The following is a 13,337-nucleotide window of genomic DNA, read 5'->3' as shown; positions in this document are numbered from 1 at the left end:
GTAATCTCTTCGAGGAGGGTCCTTTGCTGCCATGCACTGGGGAGGTTTCCCAGAGGTGAAGAGGAACTAAGATAGTAAGGTCAAATATGTTTATTTCCCTTTAAACAAAGAAGTGTACAGATGTGACGGCTCATATAGCTGGCTTGGTTTAAAATGGATAACCTTGGCTGGCCTGTTCTCAGCAATTTATTTGAAATGTTGGTGTGGGGTATTTCAATGGATAGTGAGCTTTGGAGAAGAGACATTTCTTTATGCATGCTGAAGGGCTTTCCCACACTTGCTTTCCACAGGGCAGGATCTCTGGACTTGACAAGGACTGATGTAAAATACAGACCTCCCAGCCTGCCACCCTGAGTTCCTTTACCCAGGAGAGCAGTGCAGGAATGGGCACACACAGGAATCTGTATGACTTTACTGTGCCAAAACAGAGTCAAGCCGTGTGCTCTGACTGAATTACTAGCACAACCTTCCTCAAACAACTAGCAGGTTTATTTCATATTAAATTTTTTTATTGTCATTGAAAGTGGAGTTTGGGGGTTTATGCAGTTCAAAAATTTTTACTTGACTTGCCCCACTGAGGGCAAGTGCTGCAGTTAATGGTGCAGTTTTCTGTCCATAAGCTATTAACCGATAACCAAGGAGAGCCTCAACAGAGAAATGACAAGCACATGTGATGAGAGCCTGTTGGATTAGCTGAGGAGAGCACTATGCCAGTTACATTATTGTGCAATTGCAGGGTCCTGCATAGGCAGATGGGCCTTTGGGACTCCTTTGGCAGGATTGGAACATTAAAAGTATTTATAGCGTGCCAGTATACCCTGCAAAATATCATAGACACTGTTTCTATATCTTTTTTGTAAAAGGAGAGTAAATTGATTTATTTCTCCTCTGGAAAATGTTCCAGAATCCTTTTGAAGTGCTTTTGTTGCATACTGCAGATGTGGTGTTTACAAGATTTCCATAACTCTCTGAGGGATTTGCAAGTGAGAGGTATAACAGACTGTATTCCTGTTGACCCCTTTTGCCCCAGAGTAATTAGGCCATAATCATTGCAGTCATTGGAGTTTGCTTTTATGAGGAAGGAGAATCAGCAATAAGGGACCTTTTTTTCTTTGGGTGCTGTTCTGCAGATCTGTAGAGAACCTTTCTTTGTTTCTGTTCCCATCAATGCAATGCAAACATGTGGCCAGAGGCAGCCTCCTTGCTCACAGATTGAGTTTATTTCCACACTGCATTCTGCCAAAAGAGGGTCATTCTTGGCCATCTTTCCAGAAGCACAAAAGAGATGCTTTTTTAGGTGGTTATCTAACTTTGAGGGCTGGTAATTTTTTCCTGATAATTTTTTCATACTTCCCCTTGTTATAGCCACCAACAGGACAGTGCAGGACAGTGCTGTCTGTTTCCAGGCTGTCAAAAAGTGGAGTGTTTGTTTATTACTTTGTTCAGGAGACCAACCTGAGCAACAGTCATGGGGCTGCACTAGAAAGGACCTGCTATTTCCTCTCAGCCTGTGCTGCTCATTAATCAGAACTCACTAGCTTCAGTCACCTGCACACCTGCAGACTGAAAAGCTCATAACTTTAAACTCCCCTTCAGAGTGTGAAGCTCCTGCAATGATCCTTTCCTGGATTTCACTGTGCTGAATATTGTACAAGACACAACAAGGACAGAGCCTCTGCCTCAAAGAACTTACAACAACTTTTATCTTCACCAGAAAATAAACTTCCTGCACATGTTTTTAGCTCAAAGTTTGCAGTCATAAAATCCTAGATCTTGGAATGGTTTGGTTGGAAGGGACCGTAAAGGTCACCTAATTCCAACATCCCTGCCGTGGGCAGAGACACCTTCCTTTAGACCAGGTTGCTTAGAGCCCCATTCAACGTGGTCTTGAACACTTGCAGGTATAGGGAGTTAACAGCCCCTCTGGGCAACCTGTTCGAGTGTATCACCACCCTTATAGCAAAAATATCAGTCTTTATAAATTATAGGTATCAGTCTTTATAGATTATAGTAAATATTTATAAATTATAGTAAAGAAAACAATCAGTTATCAAGCATTACACAGGTGGAAAATTTATTTCTGTATCATCTTACAGTTTTATTTTACCCATTTCTGTAAAAATAAACACTATATAAAACTTACTATTTTTGCTATTGTCTCAATTAAGATTAATATACACCAAGGTGTTTGTTTCATTTGTTGTGTTTTATTTTTACCAATCCTATTCTTATCAGTAAAAGGTTCTCTTTTACTGAAAAATCTCTTTTACTTGCTCTGAACAAAGAAAACCAGTTTCTTTATTGTAGGGAAATATTTCCTTCGCATCACTTAGCCATAGCTGAAATACACTGCATTTATTACCTCATCCAAAGCAGGCTGATTTTTGTTTCCCTTTGAATAGCATGAATTTAACATCTTATCTCAATGCACTGTTGTGTTTAAACTCCTTATAACAACTTCTTCACATAAATTCTCAAATTAATGTGATGTGTATGAAAGCACTAGTCATAATAATGCTTTATACTTTGCCAAGGGTTTTCTTACTTCTCTAACTTATTAAATCAGAAGTTATTAAGTTCCTCAAGAGTCATGTGTTATCTGCATGTCCATTGCTCTAAAGGATAAGTAAAAGATTTGATTTTTGAAGCCACAAGTCATAGTTCAAATGGAGGTTACACAAAAGAAAGAGATGTTGGGAAATGAAGCAAAAGGAGCTCTACAGCTGTTAGGGAATGTTTTTTCTATGTGTGCATTTGTTTGAGCTACAGAAACAAGTTCCAGCAAAGACTGACTTGGTTCTGGTGGAAGGTATGTTCTGTCAGTCTGTGCTCAGAGGGCTGGTGAGCAGTGCATACAGAGAAGAGGCAAAGAGGAGCAAGGATCCTCCACAGCCAACTTCCTTTCAGGTGGGCAGTATGAAACAGGGAAAGAATTAAGTCAAAATGACAGATTTGAGAAGTACCATGGATTTTATTGCAGAACTCACCATCTGTGCTCAGTTCCTCCTCTAGCTGTTCCTAGAGCCCAGGTGACTGGATGGAACACTGGGACAATTTGGCCCTGGCAAGAGCAGGACCAGCCCATATGCAACATGCAGGCAGCCTGAGTCACTCCCGCTAAAGCCATCAGGAAAACGATGCCTTGAGCTCTTAGGTGGCCCCTCTGACCTGCAGCTCCTCCACAAGAGGACACAGTGCTGGCCCAGCCCAAAGCTCAGAACTGCTGTGACGGCTCGGGAAGTTTGCTTGCGTTTTAGAGGCCAGGGAGGCTGGCTGATGCCAGGGAGGGCACCCGAACCTGTGTGCAGACTGAGGCAAGCGCCTGTCAGGCAAGGCAGACCTTGTAGGGATGGGTTATCAATAAGAGGAGAAGGTACAAAGGTAAGCCACCAGCTAGGAGACAGCATTGAGTCTGGGCTAGGAAACAAGGCAATAAACATATTGACCCAAACCTGTGAAAAAGAGTCCAGGAATTATATAAGAGCTTTAATGAACACTTTTGCCCACAGAAAAAGAAGCAAATACATCTTTACTTATTTGTTTTGGAGGTGGTGGTAGTGGTGGTTGGTTGGGCTGGGCTGGGTTCAGTATACAATCTTTTTCGGACACACTTTTACGAACTGCACAGCCACGGTGTGGAAAAAAAGATGTAACAGTCTGTCCTGCATGGTGAGAAGAAAACATGAATTACCAGAAAATAAAAAACAGTTCTCACTAATCTTGTCAGAATCCTATATCCTTACCTATCAATAAACCTATAGTTTCGTTAATACCAACCTGCATTGCAAATATTGAAACAGAACTAAATACACATGTTTGGGCAATTGGGAATTGGGAACAGAAGGTGATGGACTGGATGACTGAGAAGATTTTCTGATCTAGAGGGGCAGTCCAGAAAAATGCAAAACATGCAGTCCCCCCTCTGCTGAACTGCAAAAGTGTCTCTTGAAAGAGACGAGTCCTAATGACATCTTGTACAGCCCAGGTACTCAACTTAGAAAACATCTGCAGAAGTTAGGGGAAAGAAGTATTCTCCTGTGGCAACAGATGGGGACTATTACTTTGCTGTCACTGCTATGACCTCAGATTTCCAGGTAGCATGTGGTGCTCCCCAGAAGCAGTGGGTCTGCCAGCACAGCAATGCCTAACCACTCATCCTGGTCCTCCTGGGTTGTGGTGACAAGGAAGTCCAGGTGAAGGACCTCACTGCCCTCTCTAAGAAATCAAATGGACATGAGACACATTCAGAAGAGGAGCAGCATCGTCCCTCACCAGCTGGCACCCCAGTAGTGGACACAACATGGTTCCCTCCACCATCTGCCCACTGCTTCCCAGAAATGTGTAGCCACAACCCCTTGTCAAGGTCTGTCTGCAACCTTGTGGGAGCCATGCATGGGAACTGCTTCACCCGACCCATTCAGCTCCACATGTCAATTTGTTTTTTCATCAAGATAGAGCAAAGCTGTCACCTTGCAAAGAAGTAAAGACAGTATCCCTGGTACCCTACAAAAAGAATCTCTGCCGCCACAAAAACTTGCGCTTTCCAAAGGGACTCATTCAGAGCTGATGGCTGTTTAAAGCGTAAATGACTTTGGTTTAGAAGAGAGACGTGAAAAAACTTAGAAAAATTTTATCAAAAGGAAGTAATCCAAATTGGAGCTCAATGTTCCTGTCTTTTTCACATCCCTCCTTTGACCTCTAGAACAAGTTGTTTGCTTCTGTTCTAAAAAAAACCATACTGAGTTTTGAAGGAAATGGGGTTTTTTTGTACTTTTTGGAGTGCTGTTACTGTAATTTTCTTCTACTTTGTGTGGGCTTTTATTTAATTTAATTTACAGAATCACAAAATCTCTAGATTGGAAGAGGCCTTCAAAATCATCAAGTCCAACCCATGCCCTAACACCTCAACTAAACCATGGCACTGAGTGCCAAATCCAGTCTTTTATAAACATATCTGGGGACGGTGACTCCACCACCTCCCTGGGCAAGCCATTCCAGAACTTTGCCACTCTTTTTCCAAAAAACTTTCTCCTGAGTCCCTTTTTCTCCAGGCTAATTTAATTTAATTTAATTCAATTCAATTTTATTTAATTCATTTAGTTCATCTCATTTATTAAAATTTGAAATCCTTCTCGCTGATAGATGCTGAAAAAAACCCACCAAAAAACAGAAAGAGATGGGAAATTTTGCTCCCCTTTGTTTTCTTATAGCCTAGCAGCATTTGTCTTGGCCTACTTAAATGCAAAATGCTGGTGAAGTGTGTGACTTTCTCTCATTTATCTAACAGGTAAGCTGCAAAGTGCTGCAATTCTTTCATCAGTACATGATGGGTTGCAACTACTTCTGGATGCTCTGCGAAGGCATTTATCTCCACACGCTGATCGTGGTGGCAGTGTTTGCTGAAGAACAGCGTTTGCACTGGTATTACCTCTTGGGCTGGGGTATGTATGTTACCATTTGTAGCAGGATGGTCAGTGCACTCAGATATTTTTAATTCTTCTAGCACTTATGTATCACTTATGATCTGGTTAATATCATTAGCTCATAGCTTAAGACCGAGTTCTTGGACCCTTAATTTGAGCGTATATAGTTACATGGGCTTAGAAACTTAAAAAAAAACAGCACAAAAAAAAGTATTTTTTATTTGCTTCATCTTGGGATTTGCAGAAAAAAATTCTTAAGTTCTGTTAAGAAAAGCTAGGGGAGAAAATATATTTCTATTCAAGTCTATCTCTTTTCTCAAAGAAAAGTTGTTTATTTCTGTCACATATATGCAAAAACATGAATGTGTGACAGTACCTATAAAGTATAATTTTCCTGGAATCAAGAGGAAAAATCAGTATCTGTGTCTCACAAAGTGAAGCAATACACAGCATACAAAGAGGAACCAGAATTTCTCTGGAAGTGAAACAGCATCAGATATATCTTGGCACATGTTGTTTTACAGGAAAAAATTTGATTTTACCTACTAGTAGGTAATGGCTTTGCTGTCAGGACTGGTTTTGTCCAACAGCATGTGGTCACATGCATACTGCTCAAGGAACCATGACTAGGTCTGGTTCTTCATCTTCAAATATGCAATCTCTTCTCTTTTCATTAAGGAACCCTTGCGTTTTTAATGGGTAACAGCAGATATTTTTCCTTTGGACTATCTGATCCAATAAAATACCATATAAATATAATCAATATATTACAATGAATCTTTTACATTTAAATCACTATTTTAAACCCAGTCCACATCAGTGTTGGCAGAAAATCAATATTGAGAGTTTTTTTCCAATTTGGCAGCCATGAATCACTGCCCTCATTCCAATTTCTGGTAAGATAGCTCCCCTATCTTGAAAGCACGGGTGCAGCAAAGCAGCAAATAATGGACCTGTACCCATTGTCCCACTGTACACAGCGTTGTTCCTGCAATCCTGTCTGAAGCAGAGACAATTTATTCTATATCTGCCATCCTCTTTGATGAAGTTGTACTTTCTCAACATTATTTCATTTACAGCAGGAAAATAGAAAAATAGCCCTATTGCTTAAACAAATAAAAATTAGGACTTTTTAAGACTAGATTAATGGATAATTAGATAACTAGGTAATTAGATCAGAGGAAAATTACCCAGTTCTGTATGTTCTGCAGAAATTTAAAACACTATCTTCAAACATAAGTTAGGCATCCACTATTTGATCCTAAATAGGCAATAACAGCAAAGTTATCCCCTATCTGGATTTTCATTTTAAAGTCTAGTCATTTACTTTCCTCTTACAATAAAAGGCTTAGTACTCTCTGGATACCTACATTAAATACAAAAAAAATTAACATGATTTTCTAGTTTATATATTTTGTAGTGCCAGATAGCAGTCTTCAGGCATGTAATAATTTGCCTTTGGTGTTTCTTGTTTGTTTGTTGGGTTCTTCTTAATGAGAACTCCAGCATGCACTCTTTCTTTTTATGAGAATGGCATCTTTTCTAAGAAGAGATGTACTTGTAATACTTTTGGAATTATAAGTATAGGAAACATTATCAGCTCTTAAATGAAGACAACCTTCCTGAAGAACCCTAAATCAAGCTAGAGTTTCTGCACCTTGCCAATCCAAATAGCTGAGTCCTCTTGGAGAAAGCAGTTGTGCTATCACAAAAATCTACTAGCTTAAAATATTTCAATATAAAAAGTCTCATAGGGCTATGAAACAGCAACCCAATGTGACGAGTCATTTTAAATACTTGCTTCCAGACAAAGCTTTTTCATGTCTCGCGGAACAAGGCTTCCCAAAATAGTGTCACTCCATACCCAAATATGGAAGAGGAATATGGTCATAGACCACATCCCTGCATCCATTTTTTTTTCAAGTAACATTGAATTTGGGCAATGCAATTTAATGCACCTGTGACACCCAGCCTGCCATGAAAGCTAATTAGCCAGCTGTAGTAGTGCTGAGAATGGCACCAGCAGCACAGTGGGGAATTCAGTGAAGTTACCCAATAAGACACACATCAGCATTTGAGGTGATGATTAGCACTTCTTAACTAAAGTAGAAATATTGTTAATATTATTATTAGCAAAATGGTCTGATTATGACAATCTGATAATTTTGTATGAATCATTGTAATTCCACTGATTCCAGATGGAGTAGTAACCCAGTCTAACTTTAACACCCATCTATGTTAATCAGTGGACAGAGACATGTTTCTCCAAAGCGCAATACAGAGGAACCACAGCAGGCTGTGCTCTGAATTACAATTCAGAATATAAAGATAAATGTCCAAAATGAAGTTACTCATTAGTCATTGCTATTGTTAATCTCTATGCATGAAGATCTGGCCTACTTTATTTGGAAAAACCACTAATAGGATTTATAAAATAGCTTTAGAAGAAAAATATAAATCTGAGCTAATATAAAAATATCTACAAAAGGTCTGAGATGATTGAATGAAATCTGGCCCGGGCAGATGTATTTCAAGGCTGATGCCATCATCTGACCCCATGTCTGGGAACTGCTGCTGAGAATGTAATTTCTTCTTTGTTATTGTTTCACCAGGTCAGGAAATCACCATTAGGCAGGACAGGGAAACAGTAGCAACTGTGTGCAGCAGTACAGTTCACTCTGGCTGCTTCAGGAAGCTTCACTCGCATGAAAATGAAAAGGGAGCACTGACCTAATTGCCAGTTTGTGCTGTGAAAGACCTGGCATGACCTAAAGGGATATGTTATATCTGTCTTTGGGATGGCTGGGCACCTTCTCTGCGTTATTTGCTGCTCACCATGACCTCACAGTCTTTGATGCTCCACTTCTCTGCTGCTCACTGCTTTTCTGACCCTTTTTCTAGGGCAACACCTAGCCCTAAGAAGAGACCATCCAGCCTGCAGCTAGAAATCTGAGCTTCAGAGAATCATGAGCTTCTTAGCCTGTAACTAGCTAATGAAGACTTTCCACTGCATTCTTGAGATTTGCTTTTAAGTCTGTTGAGCCAAATATCCTAGGTTAATGCATTTAGCAGAAGAAAAAAAGCTCTTTTTACATCATATGGCATGTTCTATTTGAAATACTCTAGGCCACAGTTTTCAGCTGAAGAAGTTTTGCTATTACAGAAAGACCCCTTAAAAATAGTATTTCAATCTTCCAACAAAACAGGCCCAGTCTTGCTCCATTTCCCAATCAAAACTATTTTCTCAAGCTGTCAATCCCATGAGCTTACCCTGAGGTCATAAACTCCTTTCTTTTTATTCTGAGCTTTTTGTTGTTTTATTGTGGATCATCGCCCAAAAAGGTAATTCTGCAGCCAGAGGCCTAGAAATCACTTTCTAAAAACATATAAAGGAGAAGACAATCAAGTTTGTTCTCCCACAGCTGCATTGTCCTCCCAAGGTAAATTGCAATAAGAACTGTCTTTTTTTAGCAGTAGAGTAAAAGCTATTGCTTAAAGATGCCTGAAAACATAAGACTCCTATTTATGTATCTTTGGACCTTGTTCTCACTCCCCACAATATGGCTCCTCCATCTCTTCTAAGTATTTTTATGAAACCACTAACATGTGAAAAAAACAGGAGCTATGTTCTTTTAATCCCTCCATGATTAATCATGGTATCAATAGGATATTTTCCCACATTTTAATTTATAATTGTAGCATATCCAAAGCTCAGTAGAAAGGTCAGTGGTTCATAAAGAACAGGCAGGAATAGCACCAAAGGTGTGTGCCAAGCTCTGCACAGGACAGACAAGGCAGCAGATCATGTCCAGCTGTCTGCAAGTGCAAGGCTGTACAAACAGGTCAGCACCATGGTGCAGACTCCCCAGTTCCAAGTTTCTAGCCTGTTGGGAAGGGATATGGCATTTAAGCAAGATGAAGGGAAGTGAAAAGGAGTGGACCAGACTGTCACTCTCAGTGTCAGGCTGGAAATAAGAACTGGAGCTTTCTGTTCTGTTAAGCATGGCATGTTGCCAAGCCCAGTGCAAATTTGCTCCCATCAGCTCCCCGTCAAAGCCTCCTCTGAGGCGTCACAAATAAGTCAGGATATGTGGATTTATAGTATTCACAGCTCTTCTCCCTGTTGAGATAAAGCTGCATGGAGTGGTCTTGGCTGCACAGATGCTGAGAACCTACAGAACATATCACAAATTCCCATCCCCAGAAAACCTCCTGGGTCCAAACACTTTCTCATGCCATTGGCTCCAAAAGAGAAACTCTTCACTCTGTTTCTTATTGCTCCATAACCTGGCATGCAAGTCAATGTGCCTCTCTCTTGCTCAACAGTTATTTACATGATTTTAACAAGTATCCCTGGTTTCCTGAGGGAAGACTCCTCTGAGAACAGAATGATCCCTACATCCTTCCCACACTCCCTGCTCACACCCTTCCCTGCAAAAGCCACAGCAGTGCAGGGGAGCCTAGCAGCGGCTTTGAGACACCCCAGGAGAGCATGGTCTGTGGGTTTTGCTTCTCTTTTTGGCCTGCCTTGATGTTAATCCCTTCTGCACCTCACCGTTGAGGTATTGCCAGGATATGGGTGTGATGGAATAAGTTCTTTTCCTGAAAGATGTGATTTCACATACATATGTTTTGTGAACAACAGACTTCTTTATGTGTGACACACATGAAATTCAAGCCAAACAAATATCAAGATTGATCTATAACTTTAATCATTTCAGGGTTCCCTTTAGTGCCAGCATCCATTCATGCAGCTGCAAGAGCCAGATACTTCAATGACAAGTGAGTAGCATGTCTGTTTTTGAATGAACTTCCCTTTATTTAACTGTACAGCAAATTTTATTCAAGTTAATAACAAATGTTAATGCTGTATTTCTCCTCCAGCTGCTGGATGAGTGTTGACACACACTTGCTTTATATTGTTCATGGACCTGTAATGGCAGCTTTATTGGTAAGAATATTGTTTGCTATCAACAGTATAATATTTTAGAAATGCTGGTAATCCAAACAAAATAGAAGCTTCAGTACTATAAATTTTTTGGTCAAAACCCAGAAGTAACTAGAGGTTTTCTCTACTCAGTGTTACAAAGGATGGGCTCACAACACTTTTTTTCCTGTGAGACTTGAGATGAATACACTGCATTTATGTGACATCAATCATTTAACTGTGCCTTAGCTGGGGTGAGCTGGTTGCTCAGCATGGGTTCTTCAGGTCACTGAGCTTGTTCCAAAGGTAGGGAGCTAAAAGAGTCCAGGGAAAGAACTCAGACTGGGCTGTTTGAGTAGGAGGACAAGATTCAAAGCACAGCTTGGCAATGTGCATACATGTAACATCTGGTATGCCAGTTGTGCATTTGGGCAGGGTAACCCTGACCTTCCTGGCAGATGCAGAAAGGGTTTTACTCAATGCAAGCCTCAAGCTCATCTCATTGTGTCACCCAAGATGCACTTTCATCCTTTTATCTGCCTCTTACTTGCAAACACCTGCATGAACATACCTGCAATAATTACCTCAGACATCAAACAATAGAACAGTGAGTACTTGGAAAGCTTTGAATAAACAACTTTGCATATAATAGCTGAAAAAAACAAAAAAATCTTTCTACCCTTTCTGGAAAAGCAGTCTTTAACATCAGCTATATGAAATAGCCCATCCTTCCCTGCCTTATAGGTAGTCTGTTGGTCCCAAAGAATCACAGTTATTTTGGGTTTATTGGTTCAATCTTGACTGCATCTGCGATTTTAATGCAAATTACCATCTGAGAGAGGCCATTTAACCTTTGTTTTTGTCATTGTGAACCCAGTCTGTACATCTTGGCCACAAATAAAAAATGAGCAACTATTATGGAAAAAGAGCAATCTTCAGCTGTTTTCAAAATAAGACATTATTATTTCTGTATTGTGCTTATGTAGCTTCCAGTCTTATTTTTCTTATGAAGATGTCAATGTCTACAGTATGTCCTGCTTGATTTGCTACAAAAAATCCCATAGTGGCAGGCTGATTCTGAAGAGCTGAGGGTTTTTAACTTTGTGAACTCTTTCTTAGATTTTCACAGTTTCTTTCAGAAAATCTAAAAGTGCAGGTTAAGCAGAGTGAGTGAAGATGGAATAGGATGGAGAATAAGGTTTAGATTTAACGTTGACTGGGACCTCAGAAGTAATTTAATATTCCTTTTTTCTAGTAGAGCACAAATGTAAAACAGTTGAAAGGTATCCCAGTGTAGTTTAGAAGTGATGAAATATTTTATCAGAGCTTGCTGATCCATTGTTCTGAAAAAATTCAACTGAAATTTCTGGTGTGTATATATATATATATATATATATATATATATATGTATATATATGTATATATATATATGTATATATATATATATATATATATATATATATATATATATATATATATATAATATGAGCTCTTGAAATACCTATGGAAGTTATACACTTACATACTTATTTCAAAAAATTAGCAGGAAAAAGAAAGTACATTAAAGTTCCAAAGTGTCAGTGCCTGATTTTACTGTAGCAGAGTGGAAAAGAGTGATCTGGGTACACTGGAGACCGAGGGGTCCTTGATCCAGGGATGTCCACAGGGTAACCACTGAGCTCATTACCAGCCTGGGCCTGCCCTCCCTCCTCCTGCAGGCTCTCAGCACATCCCACAAGGAGCTCTCTGTGCAGCCAGGGTCAAGGGCAGGTTACTCTATGCTGAGATCAGATTTCCAGAAATAACTGAGGAGAGGAGATGCTGAACTATTTGATATCACTGATCATAAGGATCAAAGGCAAAATTTTCTGACCTGAGACAGCAATTGTTACCTGTTCTCTGTGGGTAGAGTATCACAGGGTCCCTGCAGTCAGGTGGAGGCAAGAGATAACCGAGGTTTTCCTCAAGAACAGCCTTACACCCCTGCCCACAGACAAGCCTGAAGCATTAGTCCATGGAGCATATTCCTTAGGGAATATGTGTGTTCACATAGGTCTCATGCCTGGGGACATGCTGGAGTTTATCTCGCCTGGCAAGATAGCTTAGCAATTGTCAGACTCAGGACAGAGATATAGTTATTTCTAGGGGAAAATTTGTCCACCCCAGTTAAACTTCCAATGAAAAAATAATATTTAGTGTTCCCTGAATCTGCCCACATCAGTGTCAAAATGTCCATTGTATCCTAGAACTAACCCCTGCCTGCCATAAGAATCCATGCAGGCTCCAAAGCATATAGAGCTGCTTAACAGATCTTTCCTGAAAACATTCAAGATATTTTCTAAGACCTAACTGCCAAGGAACTGCCCATTATAAGATACAATAAAGCTAGAAAGCTACAGTTTACTGCCATTGATGTGCTTTTTATTTTTATTTTACATACAGTAGCTTTGTTTTTGCAGGTCAATTTTTTCTTTTTGCTGAACATTGTCCGAGTTTTGGTGACAAAGCTGAGAGATACCCACCGTGCTGAGTCCAACATGTATATGAAAGCTGTCAGAGCTACTTTAATCTTGGTGCCCTTACTGGGAATTCAGTTTGTTATTATTCCCTGGAGACCAGAAAATCGTCTTGCTGGAGAAATATATGATTACATCATGCACATACTAATGCATTATCAGGTATGTAGCAGCTTCCGTGCAGTTGAATTCTTTGATGTTAAGATAATTTACTCAAAGATACTGTTGCCAGGGGTTTTTCCCTGAAGCTGAAAATAACTGGGTTTTCAGTTCTTATCCAACCATTTTACAGTATTGGATTATCTGGATTTATACAAGCAACACCACTGGGTAAAGAACACATGGGGGAAACCATGTAATAAGTCACCAAAATTTCTAAACTATGGAGAGAAAACTTGAGTTCACAGAGGGCTTTTATGTTCAGCACAACTTCTGTTGAAGTGCTCCAATTGACTAAAACTAGTACTGTGT

The 13,337-nt window shown here is 39.9% G+C and overlaps 1 protein-coding gene across 4 annotated transcripts in view; it reads left to right on the top strand.

Moving 5' to 3' along the window:
* Positions 1–13,337, top strand: part of CALCR (calcitonin receptor) — a 150,744-nt gene that overhangs the window by 120,641 nt on the left and 16,766 nt on the right. For all 4 annotated transcript variants that reach the window (XM_030264670.4, XM_072925535.1, XM_072925536.1 and 1 more), the window contains 4 exons: positions 5,288–5,441; positions 10,145–10,205; positions 10,308–10,374; positions 12,810–13,028. In XM_030264670.4, the coding sequence (XP_030120530.4) occupies positions 5,288–5,441; positions 10,145–10,205; positions 10,308–10,374; positions 12,810–13,028 (501 nt within the window). The remainder of the gene's footprint in view (positions 1–5,287; positions 5,442–10,144; positions 10,206–10,307; positions 10,375–12,809; positions 13,029–13,337) is intronic.

Source organism: Taeniopygia guttata, chromosome 2, assembly GCF_048771995.1.
Source record: "Taeniopygia guttata chromosome 2, bTaeGut7.mat, whole genome shotgun sequence".
Classification (NCBI taxonomy): domain Eukaryota; kingdom Metazoa; phylum Chordata; class Aves; order Passeriformes; family Estrildidae; genus Taeniopygia; species Taeniopygia guttata.
The sequence above is the reverse complement of the archived record's forward strand: the minus strand, read 5'-3'. Positions and strand labels throughout refer to the sequence as shown.